The 19,165-nt window shown below is 43.9% G+C and overlaps 1 protein-coding gene across 3 annotated transcripts in view; it reads right to left on the bottom strand.

The window, feature by feature from the left end:
- arap3 (ArfGAP with RhoGAP domain, ankyrin repeat and PH domain 3) overlaps window positions 1-19,165 on the bottom strand; it is a 59,745-nt gene that overhangs the window by 19,708 nt on the left and 20,872 nt on the right. For all 3 annotated transcript variants that reach the window (XM_090220028.1, XM_090220030.1, XM_090220029.1), the window contains exons 5-21: window positions 18,938-19,011; window positions 18,448-18,684; window positions 13,652-13,721; window positions 13,415-13,535; window positions 11,047-11,338; window positions 10,538-10,737; window positions 9,248-9,333; window positions 8,745-8,927; window positions 6,799-6,949; window positions 4,612-4,716; window positions 4,005-4,158; window positions 3,719-3,821; window positions 3,263-3,461; window positions 1,329-1,392; window positions 872-1,035; window positions 336-548; window positions 15-123 (exon numbers count right to left, since the gene is read on the bottom strand). In XM_090220028.1, the coding sequence (XP_090076154.1) occupies window positions 15-123; window positions 336-548; window positions 872-1,035; window positions 1,329-1,392; window positions 3,263-3,461; window positions 3,719-3,821; window positions 4,005-4,158; window positions 4,612-4,716; window positions 6,799-6,949; window positions 8,745-8,927; window positions 9,248-9,333; window positions 10,538-10,737; window positions 11,047-11,338; window positions 13,415-13,535; window positions 13,652-13,721; window positions 18,448-18,684; window positions 18,938-19,011 (2,525 nt within the window). The remainder of the gene's footprint in view (window positions 1-14; window positions 124-335; window positions 549-871; window positions 1,036-1,328; window positions 1,393-3,262; window positions 3,462-3,718; window positions 3,822-4,004; window positions 4,159-4,611; window positions 4,717-6,798; window positions 6,950-8,744; window positions 8,928-9,247; window positions 9,334-10,537; window positions 10,738-11,046; window positions 11,339-13,414; window positions 13,536-13,651; window positions 13,722-18,447; window positions 18,685-18,937; window positions 19,012-19,165) is intronic.

Below are 19,165 nucleotides of genomic sequence, written 5' to 3'. Positions count from 1 at the left end.
GAGGCTCTACTAACCTGTAGAGGTGGCTGATGAGAGCAGCCAGGGTAGTCCTGTTGACTCTAGGTAAACTACGGATGATCTCCTTGTATCTGTCCAGACGCTGGTTCTTATCCTTGGCTGTTCCTATAAAAAAGACACAAACAGGAACCAGTTAGATTTCAAAAAGATACATTGTGGGACATCCTGACCAGCAACAGCTTGATGGAAGCCCTATAATTCTAAAGGGAACCAAGAGGACACAACTTAGAAAACACAACAAAATAGTAGCTTCATGTGTGTGCTATCTGTGATGGTAACTTAAAATCTATTTTGCCACCAGAGACACCTGTACTTACTGACAGCCTCCTTCCATAGCTGATGCAGGTCAGCCATGAAGATGGGGTCGTCTATCTCCCTGAAGAACCTCTTCAGGACGTCAGTCACATCCTCTATGAAGTTATCCCCGATCCGGAGCTTGACGTTGCGAGCATCGTTCCTGAACTCCTCCATCAGTAGTTTGATCCTGGACGTGGCTCCGTTCTTCCTGTAGATCCCCTCGTGACCCAGACCTAACGAGCAGATCACACATCAGATCCAGTACATCAGTCATCAGCTAGTATCTCCTGTCTCTGGCTGGTGTAAAGTACAGCTAAACTGGAAACCCTTCAGCCCGCAGGCCACTGCAGAGTTAGAATGAATGGATGAACTATTTATAAACCCCTTTATATACTTTAATAGAAAATAATCACCTCCACTGAAAATGCATTAAATGCTACGGATCCACAAGATCCCTGGAAAACGTGCCGTTTTGTAGTTGATAATGAAGAATCCTCTATCCCTTACTATACTGTGTAAGGGAACAGAATACAGACTATCCAGACTCCTCCCTTACCATACTGTGTGATGAAGGCGATGCAGCTGTCTACGATGATGGGGATATCATTCCTGCTGAGCTGCTGTTCTCTCAGGGTGTTGCCCTTCCCTCCAGCCGCTCTCTGGATGTCTGCATACCACAGGGAGAAGTCTAACCGACCCATCCCCTGGAGGTGTAGCGTCCTGGGGGAGACATGTCGATACTCAGAGGTGAAGGTTCAGAGAAAATAAACTCACCCTTATACAAGTGTCAACATATCGTGGATAGTTTGGTGCCTAAAAACTCATATACATGGTCAGATTATTTTCATTCTGGAAATCCCCCCCTAGATGGGGGTAGAATTGGTGGGGAATGGAATTTCCAGAGTGACAATAATTTGACCATGTAAATGAGTTTTTAGGCACCAAACTATCCACGATATGTTGACACGTGTATAATGACAAAAAGAGAAAAGACAGAGAGACTGATAACCAACCTTCCCTTTTCAACCAAAACCAGAATTTCCTTCTTCTCGTGGTTTTGGTTCTCAGTTACTATACCTAGGAGACAAACACAGAACAAATGGAAGACGGACCAAATCACTCATCAGCAGACAGTTGCTCAAAGAAACGGTGCTTGGGGTAGTTAAGGCAGAGAAATGTCCATGATCTGGCAGTCGGATGGGTTTTAAATGACTATAGTACCGCCTTTACTGGCAGTTTATCCAGAAAATGTCTCAGTGAGGAGTTACCAAACGTTATTTGAGGAACTACAGTCGTGGTCAAAAGTTTTGAGAATGAAAAGTTTTGAGAATGAAAAGTTTTGAGAATGAAACGTTTTGAGAATTTCCGCAAAGTTTGCTGCTTCAGTGTCTTTAGATAATTTTGTCAGATGTTAGTATGGAATACTGAAGTATAATTACAAGCATTTCATAAGTGTCAAAGGTTGTTATTGACAATTACATGAAGTTGATGCAAAGAGTCAATATTTGCAGTGTTGACCCTTCTTTTTCAAGACCTCTGCAATCCGCCCTGGCATGCTGTCAATTAACTTCTGGGCCACATCTTGACTGATGGCAGCCAATTCTTGCATAATCAATGCTTGGAGTTTGTCAGAATCTGTGGGTTTTTGTTTGTCTACCCGCCTCTTGAGGATTGACCACAAGTTCTCAATGGGATTAAGGTCTGGGGACTTTCCTGGCCATGGACCCAAAATATCAATGTTTTGTTCCCTGAGCCACTTAGTTATCAATTTTGCCTTATGGCAAGGTGCTCCATCATGCATGAAAAGGCATTGTTCGTCACCAAACTGTTCCTGGATGGTTGGGAGAAGTTGCTCTCGGAGGATGCGTTGGTGACATTCTTTATTCATGGCTGTGTTCTTAGGCAAAATTGTGAGTGAGCCCACTGCCTTGGCTGAGAAGCAACCCCACACATGAATGGTCTCAGGATGCTTTACTGTTGGCATGACACAGGACAGATGGTAGCGCTCACCTTGTCTTCTCCAGACAAGCATTTTTACGAATGCCCGAAACAATAGGAAAGGGGATTCATCAGAGAAAATTACTTTACCCCAGTCCTCAGCAGTCCAATCCCTGTACCTTTTGCAGAATATCAGTCTGTTCCTGATGTTTTTCCTGGAGAGAAGTGGCTTCTTTGCTGCCCTTCTTGACACCAGGCCATCGTTCAAAGGTCTTTGCCTCACTGTGCGTGCAGATGCACTCACACCTGCCTGCTGCCATTCCTGAGCAAGCTCTGTACTGGTGGTGCCCCGATCCTGCAGCTGATCCTGCAACTTTAGGAGACGGTCCTGGAACTTGCTGGACTTTTTTGGGCGCCCTGAAGCCTTCTTCACAATCATTTAACCGCTCTCCTTGAAGTTCTTGATGATCCGATAAATGGTTGATTTAGGTGCAATCTTACTGGCAGCAATATCCTTGCCTGTGAAGCCCTTTTTGTGCAAAGCGATGATGACGGCACGCGTTTCCTTGCAGGTAACCATGGTTGACAGAGGAAGAACAATGATTCCAAGCACCACCCTCCTTTTGAAGCTTCCAGTCTGTTATTCAAACTCAATTAGCATGACAGAGTGATCTCCAGCCTTGTCCTCGTCAACACTCACACCTGTGTTAACGAGAGAATCACTGACATGATGTCAGCTGGTCCTTTTGTGGCAGGGATGAAATGCAGTGGAAATGTTTTTTTGGGGAGGGGATTCAGTTCATTTGCATGGCAAAGAGGGACTTTGCAATTAATTGCAATTCATCTGATCACTCTTCATAACATTCATAACACATGGAGTATATGCAAATTGTCATTGAGGCAGCAGACGTTGTGAAAATGTAGATTTGTGTCATTCTCAAAACTTTTGGTCGCAACTGTACATTACCACACAGTGCCAGTAAAGCTTTGGTCAGGACAGGAGACTCACTGAGCTCTTGCAGACGTTTAAGGTTGATAATGTCCTCAGCTGCTCCGTCGTTCCCTGGGCAGATGAAGAGGTTAGACTTCTGAAGGACAAAATATCCCTCTTTCCACTGAGAAGGGTCTCGCATGGCCTTGTAACGCAGCACTCCCACCCGCTCAAACTCCCTCGCTAGCAGGCAGTGGCAGCTTAAAGGTGTGGCGGCCTGAGGAAGACAACACAGGAAGAGGAAGACAACACAGGAAGTCATTAAAACAGACACATCCCAGGCTAGTACAGTACATAGATGGTGTTGGTTAGAAAGGAGGGAACAATTTACTGTAACCCCTCCCCCTTTATGTATGCAGAGGGACATTACAATGTTCTGAGCTGGAAGAGATCTAACTACACCAGTAAAGATGAGAATTGGCATCATCAGTGTGCAGGCATTGCACTCTTTGAGGATAGAAAGTCATCTCATACCTTTCCGATGGCCTTGACCCAACATTGCAGTGCATCAGGAGTTTCCAATCCAAACTGATAGAGCTTCTCTGAGGACAGGTACAGTTGAAACGTATAGAGAAACCTACAACAACACACAGGAACATACGTGAAGGGCATTAGATCAACACTAGTTGGTAGATGCCTGTACATTGAGTGGCAGTGATATAACCATTTCATGCTAAATGTACCTTTTCTCCACGTGTTTGAAAGAGACAGTATGATTGGCCGCCTACATTAGTTACTGTGCCATGATTGGTCCTCTAACCTGTCAATGAAACCGTTGTTGTTGCAGGAGTCCGGCCTGCTGACCCCCAGACAGACGATGTCTTTGACGTTGATCTTCATGCTAGGATCAGGACATCGGTCAGACTCGTAGAACAGAAGAGACCTCTCCACCGTGCACCAGTACTTCTGGAAATCTGGGGTGGAAATAACAGCAAAAATATAAGCCGTTTCTTTCTACAATATTCTAACGTTGCCGTACTTCATAATCACGCTCATCCCTCGGCTATTAGAGCGAACAAACGTGAAGAAGCCTGGAAATCGTGGTCCCTTTAAAATTTAAATTAGGGATTTTTATAATGGGCTGTGTTTTTAAAGATAAATAAACTACAAGTAACTATGAGTAACTTTCTAAATCACAAAACTCTGTTTTACTGTAGAGACTCCAGCCACTAACAGTGAGTAGTGGATTTTATAACAGAACAGTATTGGCCCAGTCAGTATTTGGTTGTATAAAGTGCTTTGTTCTCTATAGGCCTTTATGCTGATGTTACTGAGGAGGCAGTATTCCTCTATTCAATCTCTGCCAAGTGGTGTGCTGTTAGCACCTGCCAACACACACACACACGCGCACGCGCACACATGCCTACCTTCTCTGGTTTTCCTGGATAATGTCCCTTTGTTCATTGAGGCTGACTTGTAGAGGTAGCCGGAGTGCAGCACGGCCTGCATAATCTCATCATACACACCGGGGTCTGAGAAAACAGGGAGGAATAGACGGGAAAAATAACTGGTTTTAACACTCCCAAAAAAACACGAGTTGGGGTCTAGGCAAACAGGACAAAACATTAAGTCGTACTTCAGAAAGAGTCATGAATAAGCCATAATAAATGCATTTACAAGATGATACGTTATAAATGATCAGATGTGTGATAAACGGTTATGAATTGAAATGTAGATTAAGTTTCTAAATAAGTTTTCCCTCCAGTGTTCTAGTTGTGCTGTTTCAACAGAGATATCTAGTTGTGCTGTTTCAGAGATATCTAGTTGTGCTGTTTCAGAGATATCTAGTTGTGCTGTTTCAACAGAGATATCTAGTGGTGCTGTTTCAGAGATATCTAGTGGTGCTGTTTCAACAGAGATATCTAGTTGTGCTGTTTCAACAGAGATATCTAGTTGTGCTGTTTCAACAGAGATATCTAGTTGTGCTGTTTCAACAGAGATATCTAGTGGTGCTGTTTCAACAGAGATATCTAGTGGTGCTGTTTCAACAGAGATATCTAGTTGTGCTGTTTCAACAGAGATATCTAGTTGTGCTGTTTCAACAGAGATATCTAGTTGTGCTGTTTCAACAGAGATATCTAGTGGTGCTGTTTCAACAGAGATATCTAGTGGTGCTGTTTCAACAGAGATATCTAGTTGTGCTGTTTCAACAGAGATATCTAGTGGTGCTGTTTCAACAGAGATATCTAGTGGTGCTGTTTCAACAGAGATATCTAGTGGTGCTGTTTCAACAGAGATATCTAGTTGTGCTGTTTCAACAGAGATATCTAGTGGTGCTGTTTCAACAGAGATATCTAGTTGTGCTGTTTCAACAGAGATATCTAGTTGTGCTGTTTCAGAGATATCTAGTTGTGCTGTTTCAACAGAGATATCTAGTTGTGCTGTTTCAACAGAGATATCTAGTTGTGCTGTTTCAGAGATATCTAGTTGTGCTGTTTCAACAGAGATATCTAGTTGTGCTGTTTCAGAGATATCTAGTTGTGCTGTTTCAACAGAGATATCTAGTTGTGCTGTTTCAACAGAGATATCTAGTTGTGCTGTTTCAACAGAGATATCTAGTTGTGCTGTTTCAACAGAGATATCTAGTTGTGCTGTTTCAGAGATATCTAGTGGTGCTGTTTCAACAGAGATATCTAGTTGTGCTGGTTCAACAGAGATATCTAGTTGTGCTGTTTCAACAGAGATATCTAGTGGTGCTGTTTCAACAGAGATATCTAGCGGTGCTGTTTCAACAGAGATATCTAGCGGTGCTGTTTCAACAGAGATCTCTAGCGGTGCTGTTTCAACAGAGATATCTAGTGGTGCTGTTTCAACAGAGATATCTAGCTGTGCTGTTTCAACAGAGATATCTAGTTGTGCTGTTTCAACAGAGATATCTAGCGGTGCTGTTTCAACAGAGATATCTAGCGGTGCTGTTTCAACAGAGATATCTAGTGGTGCTGTTTCAACAGAGATATCTAGCTGTGCTGTTTCAACAGAGATATCTAGCTGTGCTGTTTCAACAGAGATATCTAGTGGTGCTGTTTCAACAGAGATATCTAGTTGTGCTGTTTCAACAGAGATATCTAGTTGTGCTGTTTCAACAGAGATATCTAGTGGTGCTGTTTCAACAGAGATATCTAGTGGTGCTGTTTCAACAGAGATATCTACTTGTGCTGTTTCAACAGAGATATCTAGTTGTGCTGTTTCAACAGAGATATCTAGTTGTGCTGTTTCAACAGAGATATCTACTTGTGCTGTTTCAACAGAGATATCTAGTTGTGCTGTTTCAACAGAGATATCTAGTTGTGCTGTTTCAACAGAGATATCGAGTTGTGCTGTTTCAACAGAGATATTTTACTCCTACAACACTAGAGGTCAACACACAGAGGAAGACCAAACTTTTTCATCACAAAAGCTCTGGGTTCTCTATCAAACCATGAACCATGCTGTAATGACTTGAAAGCTTTTTCCAGAGAGCTGCCGAGCACACTTCATTATACTGCACGGTCGCAAAATAGTAACATAATGCACAAAAAGTCCAGCAGGAAAATAAATCCAGCCCCCTGTCTTACCTGAGGTGCCTTGCGGGAGGGAGTATTCCTGAGACAGATGCTTGTCATATCCATTAGAGGCAGCGAGGCGGGCTCGGACAGCCTCTGCCTCGGTAAAGATCTGGGTGACTGTCTTCAGCAGGTTCTGCTCGGTCACAGCAGTACACAGAACCTGCAGGGTAGAGAGAGAGAGAGAGAGAGAGGAGAGACAGAGAGGAAAGAATTAGAGGACATATTAGGGTGACACAACACACACACACACACAGACGTACCACTAAAAGTATCCACAGCCACAGGGACAGGGACATTCAGCCTATATTCCAAAAAGTCCCCTCTCCATTCAACTGGCTCCCTTTCATCTACTCTCTCTAATGGTTTTAGTTTCAAAGCACATTCCATGTCATTGTTGTTGGGATAAATGTCTGGCTGCATGCCAGCTACAGGCAGCTATAGCCGTAACTTGAACCCTAGTATAGCTTACAGGTACTAAAACTACCACCAATAGCATCTAGTCTAAAATGTGTACCCTTACAGAAAAACATGTGAAATTCATGTGGGCAGCCAGCTGTGTGTTTTTACTGAGAGACAGAGCAGACAGCTGTGTGTTTATACTGAGAGACAGAGCAGACAGCCGTGTGTTTATACTGAGACAGAGCAGACAGCCCTGTGTTTATACTGAGAGACAGAGCAGACAGCCCTGTGTTTATACTGAGAGACAGAGCAGACAGCCGTGTGTTTATACTGAGACAGAGCAGACAGCCCTGTGTTATACTGAGAGACAGAGCAGACAGCTGTGTGTTTATACTGAGAGACAGAGCAGACAGCCCTGTGTTTATACTGAGAGACAGAGCAGACAGCCCTTGTGTTTATACTGAGAGACAGAGCAGACAGCCCTGTGTTTATACTGAGACAGAGCAGACAGCCCTGTGTTTATACTGAGAGACAGAGCAGACAGCCCTGTGTTTATACTGAGACAGAGCAGACAGCCCTGTGTTTATACTGAGAGACAGAGCAGACAGCCCTGTGTTTATACTGAGAGACAGAGCAGACAGCCCTGTGTTTATACTGAGACAGAGCAGACAGCCCTGTGTTTATACTGAGACAGAGCAGACAGCCCTGTGTTTATACTGAGAGACAGAGCAGACAGCCCTGTGTTTATACTGAGAGACAGAGCAGACAGCCCTGTGTTTATACTGAGAGACAGAGCAGACAGCCCTGTGTTTATACTGAGACAGAGCAGACAGCCCTGTGTTTATACTGAGAGACAGAGCAGACAGCCCTGTGTTTTTACTGAGAGACAGAGCAGACAGCCCTGTGTTTATACTGAGACAGAGCAGACAGCCCTGTGTTTATACTGAGACAGAGCAGACAGCCCTGTGTTTATACTGAGAGACAGAGCAGACAGCCCTGTGTTTATACTGAGAGACAGAGCAGACAGCCCTGTGTTTATACTGAGACAGAGCAGACTGCCCTGTGTTTATACTGAGACAGAGCAGACTGCCCTGTGTTTATACTGAGAGACAGAGCAGACAGCCCTGTGTTTATACTGAGAGACAGAGCAGCCAGCCGAGACAGAGAGTAGATGTTCTCCATTCGTACGCCTTGTAGACAAATAATAAGGGTTTATGATAAGAATATAGCCTATACAACACACCACATAGGGGTGGCAGGTAGCCTGGCGGCTAGGAGCGTTGGACTAGTAACCAAAAGGTTGCTGGATCAAATCCCTGAGCTGACAAGGTAAAAATCTGCCGCTCTGCCCCTGAGCAAGACAGTTCCCCCACTGTTCCTCGGGCGCCGTGGATGTCGATTAAGGCAGCCCCCCCCCCCCCCCCTCTGATTCAGAGAGGCTGGATTACATGCAGGAAGACACATTTCAGTTGTACAACTGACTAGGTATCCCCCTTTCCCCTCGATCCTCTTATAGCAGCTGAACATTTGAAAGCTAAACAATGGTGTTCCTGTACCTTGAGCAGCTCCTCCTGTGTGTTGAAGTTGGGGTGGGGGTGTCGGTAGCGCCCCTCACGGTACTTATGGATGATAAACTCTCTCCGCTGGTCCGGTGTGGCGTCACGGTCTAACTCGTCAGCTGGAGATAACCTGGCCGCCCAGAACTCATTGGCTCGGTCGTTCCCCAACATTATGAAGAGCTGACGAACACACAAACGCATGACAGTTTACACAAAATCAAAAACACAGAATAATCAGAACTCATGAGGTCCTGACTATATTCACAGTCTATCATCGGACATCCATCTTAAAAATGTCCAAAAGATATTTCAACTCTGTTCCAATATAATGGATCTGTTGGAGGTGAAAATAGTGCGAAGTCCTTGATACACAACAAAACAAACTGATTTTCAGTATCCCGGAAAATATTTTTTTTGCCACTTAACTAAAATAAACGTGAGCATTTCCCCTGACTTTCTCCCTTTCCCTCTCCCTGAAGAAGCCTTCTCGTTCCTCTCACCTGCACGATCTCGTTGCTCCACACGCTGGTGTCCAGTTTCAGGCTCTGTACTTTAGACACCATAGTCCCCAGACCTCTGTGTTGACCTGCAGGGGAAAGGGGACAAAAGACCTCCATAATCACTCTCCTGGTACGAGACAGTGTTGGTACTGGTACAAGACAGTGTTGGTACGAGACAGTGTTGGTACGAGACAGTGTTGGTACGAGACAGTGTTGGTACTGGTACGAGACAGTGTTGGTACGAGACAGTGTTGGTACGAGACAGTGTTGGTGTTGGTGTTGGTACGAGACAGTGTTGGTGCTGGTACGAGACAGTGTTGGTGCTGGTACGAGACAGTGTTGGTGCTGGTACGAGACAGTGTTGGTGCTGGTACGAGACAGTGTTGGTACGAGACAGTGTTGGTACGAGACAGTGTTGGTGTTGGTGCTGGTACGAGACAGTGTTGGTGTTGGTACGAGACAGTGTTGGTACTGGTACGAGACAGTGTTGGTACGAGACAGTGTTGGTACGAGACAGTGTTGGTGTTGGTGTTGGTACGAGACAGTGTTGGTGCTGGTACGAGACAGTGTTGGTGCTGGTACGAGACAGTGTTGGTGCTGGTACGAGACAGTGTTGGTGCTGGTACGAGACAGTGTTGGTACGAGACAGTGTTGGTACGAGACAGTGTTGGTACTGGTACGAGACAGTGTTGGTACGAGACAGTGTTGGTACGAGACAGTGTTGGTGTTGGTGTTGGTACGAGACAGTGTTGGTGCTGGTACGAGACAGTGTTGGTGCTGGTACGAGACAGTGTTGGTGCTGGTACGAGACAGTGTTGGTGCTGGTACGAGACAGTGTTGGTACTGGTACGAGACAGTGTTGGTACTGGTACGAGACAGTGTTGGAGACAGTGTTGGTACTGGTACGAGACAGTGTTGGTACTGGTACGAGACAATGTTGGTAACAGGACACTCAGGTGCTGCCTCGCTAGAGAGAACCACGACACAGTGAAATTATGTGTGTATTTGAAAAACATTTCCAGAGCAACATTTCACTTCACCTGGCACAGGTGGGCTTAAACAACACAGGTGAGAATGAAACTGTTGTGGCTCATGACAATGGGCTGATAGCATTGGCAGCTATTGGCCAGGTGTCTAAGTTATCTCATCAGTCACACACACCAGATGGGACCCAAATCCAGCTAGGCCCTCTGGCATCAAACTGAAACCACGATTTTAGGCAAGGGGCAACAGAGCTAGAGAGGGGGAGCTCGCCCCACCTATACAATAGTAGGGGAAACGCTGTCTCACCTGCACAGTTCTTACAGATGACAACACAGAGGTTAATGGAGGCCCAGTCAGGGTTGACTGCTTGGCAGTCAGCACAGAGCTTATTGAACCTGTTGGACCAGATCTTCTCAGCCACCTCGTAGTCAGACAGGGTCTCTGCTATGGACTCCTGTACAGCCTCCATCCAGTCCCTCTTATCCCGCTCAGACTCAGCTGTGAAACTACAGGGACAATCAATCAAAAACTCTTCTGGCTCAATCAAACACAATTGTCTCTGTTTTCAGGGATTCAAAAAAACAACAGTGTAGGAGGTTTATTTAACTAGGCAAGTCAGTTAAGAACAAATTCTTATTTACAATGACGGCCTACACCGGCTAAACCCGGACGATGCTGGGACAATTGTGCGCCGCCCTATGGGACTCACGGGTGGAAGTCCGGGAGCCCCGAGTGATGATGAACAGAATGTATTTGTTGACAAAACTAGAGAAAAAAGGTATATAAGTGTTATTCCCACGTCGGTAAATACAAACCTGAATGTTTTATAAGGTGTGATGAGGTCAAAGCTCTTTCCTTTGCCGTCTCTGATCGTAGCTCCTCTGGCCTCGATCAGCGTGATTCCAATCCCATTCCTAAAACACTGCTCAGTCTTGTACAGCCAGACCTGCTCTGTGTTGATGGCCACGTAGATTTTTGCCTTGGTCCCTTTGAGCTCCAGAGGACCACTCCTCTGACAGTGGCTGCCAGGACCGAAGCGAGGGCGCCCGAACACAAGCTGTTCCTTCACCCTCCCCTGTAGGGTACTGCACCACTGATGTCTCTGCACTGAGAGGGGACAGGTAGAAAGATAATACAAATTGTAATACCAACCATTTATTTAAAATACAATTTTAAAAAAATGGTACAGAAAATAACAGGTATTTACTATGAAATTATATGGTAAAATGGTAATTACACAATAACAATATGTGAAATAATTGTTTGTGTCGTTTGGATTCAAAACCAAGCATCCTTTTGTATCAGTCAGTTACCAATTGTACCAGAAAACTATCTTTTGATACCAAATCATTTCCTAATAGATAAATAACAGAGGAATCAGTAGCCTAAAATAAAGTCATAAACAATATGTTTTTACTATGATATTGTGACAGTAACTGATACCATGTTGATACCATGTTGTCTCTCAGAGACTATTTTGCTCATTTGGGTCATTTGAGTCTCCAGAGAGAAAAGAGGGTTATTGGGTCCAACCTTTGTCCAACAGACGTTATCACATAAGTTGTTTTCTGCTTCTATAGCTGCATCCCCAATCCTTCACACTTCTTCTAAAGTACACACTAGGACACTTCTTCTAAAGTACGCACTAGGACACTTCATCTAAAGTACGCACTAGGACACTTCATCTAAAGTACGCACTAGGACACTTCATCTAAAGTACGCACTAGGACACTTCATCTAAAGTACGCACTAGGACACTTCTTCTAAAGTACGCACTAGGACACGTCATCTAAAGTACGCACTAGGACACTTCATCTAAAGTACGCACTAGGACACGTCATCTAAAGTACGCACTAGGACACTTCATCTAAAGTACGCACTAGAACACTTCTTCTAAAGTACGCACTAGGACACTTCATCTAAAGTACGCACTAGGACACTTCTTCTAAAGTACGCACTAGGACACGTCATCTAAAGTACGCACTAGGACACTTCATCTAAGGTACGCACTAGGACACGTCATCTAAAGTACGCACTAGGACACTTCATCTAAAGTACGCACTAGGACACGTCATCTAAAGTACGCACTAGGACACTTCTTCTAAAGTACGCACTAGGACACTTCATCTAAAGTACGCACTAGGACACTTCTTCTAAAGTACGCACTAGGACACTTCATCTAAAGTACGCACTAGGACACTTCATCTAAAGTACGCACTAGGACACTTCATCTAAAGTACGCACTAGGACACTTCTTCTAAAGTACGCACTAGGACACGTCATCTAAAGTACGCACTAGGACACTTCTTCTAAAGTACGCACTAGGACACTTCTTCTAAAGTACGCACTAGGACACTTCTTCTAAAGTACGCACTAGGACACTTCTTCTAAAGTACGCACTAGGACACTTCTTCTAAAGTACGCACTAGGACACTTCTTCTAAAGTACGCACTAGGACACTTCTTCTAAAGTACGCACTAGGACACTTCTTCTAAAGTACGCACTAGGACACTTCATCTAAAGTACGCACTAGGACACTTCATCTAAAGTACGCACTAGGACACGTCATCTAAAGTACGCACTAGGACACTTCTTCTAAAGTACGCACTAGGACACTTCATCTAAAGTACGCACTAGGACACTTCTTCTAAAGTACGCACTAGGACACGTCATCTAAAGTACGCACTAGGACACTTCATCTAAAGTACGCACTAGGACACGTCATCTAAAGTACGCACTAGGACACTTCTTCTAAAGTACGCACTAGGACACGTCATCTAAAGTACGCACTAGGACACTTCTTCTAAAGTACGCACTAGGACACGTCATCTAAAGTACGCACTAGGACACTTCATCTAAAGTACGCACTAGGACACTTCATCTAAAGTACGCACTAGGACACTTCTTCTAAAGTACGCACTAGGACACTTCATCTAAAGTACGCACTAGGACACTTCATCTAAAGTACGCACTAGGACACTTCTTCTAAAGTACGCACTAGGACACGTCATCTAAAGTACGCACTAGGACACTTCTTCTAAAGTACGCACTAGGACACTTGGATTTAATAACACCTATCCAATACTTTAAAATCCGCGATGGGAAATTGGGACAACTAATGTCTGTAGTTGCTTGTGTGTGAGATTTTAATTGCTTGTTGTTGTTGTTAAGTGCTTTGTTTACCTTCGTTATCAGCCCGGAAGACAAACGTCCTGTGACTTGTCACTATCTCAAATTTATTGTCCTTGGCCATGCGGGCCATCTGTATCGCAGCCAGAGGGATCACTCCTTTGGGGTACGGGTCCTTGGAGAGAATAGTAAAGGAGGAGAAATACTGGTAAAGAAACAAACATTGTAATGAACAACGCTGTTTATGTGATAAATGTGAGACAGTCCATCATTCAGGAAAAAAAGGCCTACCTTTTCACTGCCGAAGTACAGCAGATTTTTGCCATCAAACTTCACATAGCGTTTCTGGAATACATAGTTCCTAGAACGCCAAATACAAAAATGATCAGACTGTCATACCACTGCTGTAAAAAAAAAATTACATGAATAAATATATATATATACACAAGTTGAAGTCGGAAGTTTACATACACCTCAGCCAAAAATACCTTTAAAACTCAGTCTCTCACAATTCCTGACATTTAATCCTAGTTAACATTTCCTGTCTTAGGTCAGTTAGGATCACCACTTTATTTTAAGAATGTGAAATGTCAGAATAATAGTAGATAGAATGATTTATTTCAGATTGTGTTTCTTTCATAACATTCCCAGTGGAAGTTTACATACACTCAATTAGTATTTGGTAGCATTGCCTATAAATTGTTTAACTTGGGTCAAACATTTTGGGTAGCCTTCCACAAGCTTCCCACAATAAGTTGGGTGAATTTTGGCCCATTCTTCCTGACAGAGCTGATGTAACTGAGTCAGGTTTGTAGGCCTCCTTGCTCACACACGCTTTTTCAGTTCTGCCCACACATTTTCTATAGGATTGAGGTCAGGGCTTTGTGATGGCCACTCCAATATCTTGACTTTGTTGTCCTTAAGCCATTTTGCCACAACTTTGGAAGTATGCTTGGGGTCATTGTCCATTTGGAAGACCCATTTGCGACCAAGCTTTAACTTCCTGACTGATGCCTTGAGATGTTGCTTCAATATATCCTGCCTCATGATGCTATCTATTTTGTGAAGTGCACCAGTCCCTCCTGCAGCAAAGCACCCCCACAACATGATGCTGCCACCCCCATGCTTCACAGTTGGGATGGTGTTCTTTGGCTTGCAAGCGTCCCCCTTTTTTTCCAAACATAACAATGGTCATTATGGCCAAACAGTTCTATTTTTGTTTCATCAGACCAGAGGACATTCCTCCAAAAAGTACGATCTTTGTCCCCATGTGCAGTTGCAAATTGGAGCAGTGGCTTCTCCTTGCTGAGCGGCCTTTCAGGTTATGTCGATATAGGACTCATTTTACTGTGGATATAGATACTTTTGTGCCCGTTCCTTCCAGCATCTTCACAAGGTCCTTTACTGTTACTCTGGGATTTATTTGCTCTTTTCGCCCCAAAGTACATTCATTTCTAGGAGACAGAATGCGTCTCCTTCCAGAGAGGTATGACGGCTGCGTGGTCCCATGGTGTTTATACTTGCATACAATTGTTTGTACAGATGAACATGGTACCTTCAGGCGTTTGGAAATTACTGAACCAGACTTGTGGAGGTCTACAATTGTTTTCTGAGGTCTTGGCTGATTTCTTTTGATTTTCCCACGATGTCAAGCAAAGAGGCACTGAGTTTGAAGGTAGGCCTTGAAATACATCCACAGGTACACCTCCAATTGACTCAAATCATGTTAATTAGCCTATCAGAAGCTTCTAAAGCAATGACATCATTTTCTGGAATTTTACAAGCTGTTTATTAAAGGCACAGTCAATTTAGTGTATGTTAACTTCTGACCCACTAGAATTCTGATACAGTGAATTAGAAGTTAAATAAACTATCTGTAAACAACTGTTGGAAAAATGACTTTATGTCATGCACAAAGTAGATGTCCTAACCGACTTGCCGAAACTACAGTTTTTTAACGAGTGGTTGAAAAACGAGTTTTAATGACTTCAACCGTAAACTTCCGACTTCAACTGTATACATAAAATAATAAGCAGAGCTCAGTGGAGATATTAACTGTTTATCATTTAACAAGAAACACAAAAACAGAGAAGCACAGTGGGAAAAGGAAGGGGAAAAAAAAGACACGAAGCAGAGACGGTGCTTTCAGAAAGTAGTCACACCCCTGAGTCTATACTTTGTAGAAGCACCATTGCCAGAGATTACAGCTGTGAGTCTTTCTGGGTAACATGCTGACTACACCGGGCATGCATACATGTTGATTCTTTCCACCCACACGCGATCAGGACATGCATGTTGATTCTTTCCACCCACACGCGATCAGGACATGCATGTTGATTCTTTCCACCCACACGCGATCAGGACATGCATGTTGATTCTTTCCACCCACACGCGATCAGGACATGCATGTTGATTCTTTCCACCCACACGCGATCAGGACATGCATGTTGATTCTTTCCACCCACACGCGATCAGGACATGCATGTTGATTCTTTCCACCCACACGCGATCAGGACACGCATGTTGAAATATCAAAACAAACTCTGAACCAACTATATTAATTTGGGGACAGGACTAAAAGCATTAAACGTTCATGCCAATTTAGCTAGCTAGCTAGCTAGCTAGCTAGCTAGCTCGCTTGCTGTTGCTAGCTTATTTGTCCTGGGATATAAACATTGGGTTGTTATTTCACCTGAAATGCACAAGGTCCTCTACTAATGAATATACAGATAAAAAGGTAAACCTTGTAAGTATCTAGTAATCTCTCCTCCTTCATGATTCTTCTTGTTCAGCCTTTATATGGCGGTTGGCAACCAACATTAAAAGGTGCTTTACCACCACCAACTGGAATGGAGTGTACACCTCAGTTCACCTTTCAATCACCCACGTGGGTATATGCTCCTAAAAACCAATGAGGAGGTTGGAGAAATGGTACAGTTTTAAGTCAAAACTGTAACTAGGGCACTCAGGAACATGCAATGTTGTCTTGGTAAACAACTCCAGTGTATATTTGGCCTTGTGTTTTAGGTTATTGTCCTGCTGAAAGGTGAATTTGTCTCCCAGTGTTTGTTAGAAAGCAGACAACCAGGTTTGGCTCTAGGATTTTGCCTGTGCTTAGCTATATTCTGTTTCTTTATTCATCCTGAAAAACTCCCTAGTCCTTGCTGATGACAAGCATATCCATAACGTAATGCAGCCACCACTAAACTTGAAAATATGAAGATTGGTACTCAGTGATGTGTTGTTGGTGTAGGATTTGCCCCAAACATAACGCTTTGTATTCAGGACATAAGTATGTGTCATTTAAAAAAAAACTTTAAGTGCCTTATTGCAAACAGGATGCTATATTTTTATTCTTTAAAAGATTCCTTCTTTTCACTCTGTCATTTAGGTTAGTATTGTGGAGTAACTACAATGTTGTTGATCCATCCTCAGTTTTCTCCTATCACAGCCATTAAACTCTGTAAATGTCACCATTGGCCTCATGGTGAAATCCCTTGAGCAGTTTCCTTCCTCTCCGGCCACTGAGTTAGGAAGGACGCCTGTTTCTTTTGTAGTGACTGGGTGTATTGATACATCATCCAAAGTGTAATTAATAACTTCACCATGTTCAGAAGGGATATATTTTTTATTTTGAGCCATCTACCAATAGGTGCCCTTCTTAGCGAGGCATGGAAAATCTCCCTGGTCTTTTTGGTTAAATGTGTGTTTGAAATTCATCGCTCGGCCTCCCGGGTGGCGCAGTGGTTAAGGGCGCTGTACTGCAGCGCCAGCTGTGCCATCAGAGTTCCTGGGTTCGCGCCCAGGCTCTGTCGTAACCGGCCGCGACCGGGAGGTCCGTGGGGCGACGCACAATTGGCCTAGCGTCGTCCGGGTTAGGGAGGGATTGGTCGGTAGGGATCTCCTTGTCTCATCGCGCACCAGCGACTCCTGTGGTGGGCCGGGCGCAGTGCGCGCTAGCCAAGGTTGCCAGGTGCACGGTGTAGCCTCCGACACATTGGTGCGGCTGGCTTCCGGGTTGGATGCGCGCTGTGTTAAGAAGCAGTACGGCTGGTTGGGTTGTGTATCGGATGACGCATGACATTCAGCCTTAGTCTCTCCCGAGCCCGTACGGGAGTTGTAGCAATGAGACAAGATAGTAGCTACTACAACAATTGGATACCACGAAATTGGGGAGAAAAAGGGCAAAAAATATATTTTTTTTAATTACAAAAAAATTAAAAATAATTCATCGCTCAACTGAGGGACCTTACAGATAATTGTATGTGTAGTGTACAGCGATGAGGTAGTCATTCAAAAATCATGTTAAACACTATTATTGCACACAGAGTGAGTCCATGCAACTGATTATGTGACTTGTTAAACATATTTTTACTCCTGAGCTTATTTCGGCCATAACAAAGGTGTTGAATACTTATTGACTCAAGACATTTCAGCTTCTCGTTTTTAGGTAAAAAAGTAAACATTTCTAAAAACAGAATTCCACTTTGACACGATGAGGTGTTGTCAGTGACACAAAATCTGAATTTAAATACATTTTAAATTCAGGCTGTAACATAACAAAATGTGGAAAAATGTAAAGGCGTGTGAGCAACTTTCCCTCTAAACTGGGACTGCCGCACAGAAGAAATATCAGCCTTGCAGAGAGAAACACGAGGTTAAACTTCCTTCAACTTTCTAGAGTTATCCCCATTAGTTAAGACTATACATGTCCAGTCACCTCCTTGTCTGAAGGACAAGTGTATAAACAGGTTAAAGGTCAAGCCCTGCATGTTGATTTCAAAAGTCTCATGGAATGTAGACCTACATTGAAAACCACACATTGCTGCTACTGTAGTCTGAATGATAGAACAGCTAATGATGATTTTAGTTTTTTTTTAAGCGAACATCAGTTGAGAATACTTTCTGAAGGTACTGCATATTAACTTTTTAGCTTTTAGCAAGAAACACAAGAAGACTTGAGAAACACAGTGGGGAAGAAGAAGTGAGAGACACACCGGTTTGAGAGGACAGGCACGAGGCAGAGACAGTTCCTCAGAAGGGAGGAGAAGACGGAGGAAGGCAAGGAGGACCAGGACCAGGCATACCCTTGTGGTGATAGCTTATCCAGCCAGCCACAGATGATGGGTTCAGTCTGCTCAGAGAGAGAGGTGTAGCTGGCGTAGGGGGATATCGTCTGGTCCTCATCCGGCTCCGAGGGGTACAGGTTGGGCGGTAAGGAGAGGCAGAGAGGGGGTGGTGCCGCCTCTCCTACTGTGCTGTAGCCCTGGGACTCACTGTGGAGGGCGTGGGACAGACGTTTGGCCCAGGAGAGTTTGGGTGTCCTGCATTGTAAAAACAGTCTCTGTAACTGATTGATGCATTTGGAATAATCTTGACTCCAGCCGCTTTAGGTTTCTCTAGTGTGAGAATACGGCAGCAGGTACCAACATTGGATTGAAAAGATTGAGCGCAAATAACATTTGAAATCTACAGCAGACTATTTTCTCTCTATGGCTGTAGTCGGAGTTGTGTGAGAAGATGTTTAAATTGGCAAGCCAGTAGCCTTATCCACTCCTCTAGACACAATAATCTTACCCATGATCCTCTCCGTGTTTCTCTTCCACCGCTCTTGTCATTCCTGTCTTTCCTTCACATCTGGTCCTTTCCGCCTTTGAGAACACAACATGGATAACACATTCATCAATGTCAGGAGAGCCAAAGTGACCACAAAACACAATATAACTCTGATGGGTTCTCGTAACCTGATAACAGACCCAGGTCCCAAAAGTCACCCTATTCTCTATATAGTGCACTACTAGGTGC

Source organism: Oncorhynchus mykiss, chromosome 25 (assembly GCF_057628025.1).
Source record: "Oncorhynchus mykiss isolate SJ-2025 chromosome 25, ASM5762802v1, whole genome shotgun sequence".
Taxonomy (NCBI): domain Eukaryota; kingdom Metazoa; phylum Chordata; class Actinopteri; order Salmoniformes; family Salmonidae; genus Oncorhynchus; species Oncorhynchus mykiss.
This window is presented reverse-complemented; position numbering and strand designations above follow the sequence as displayed.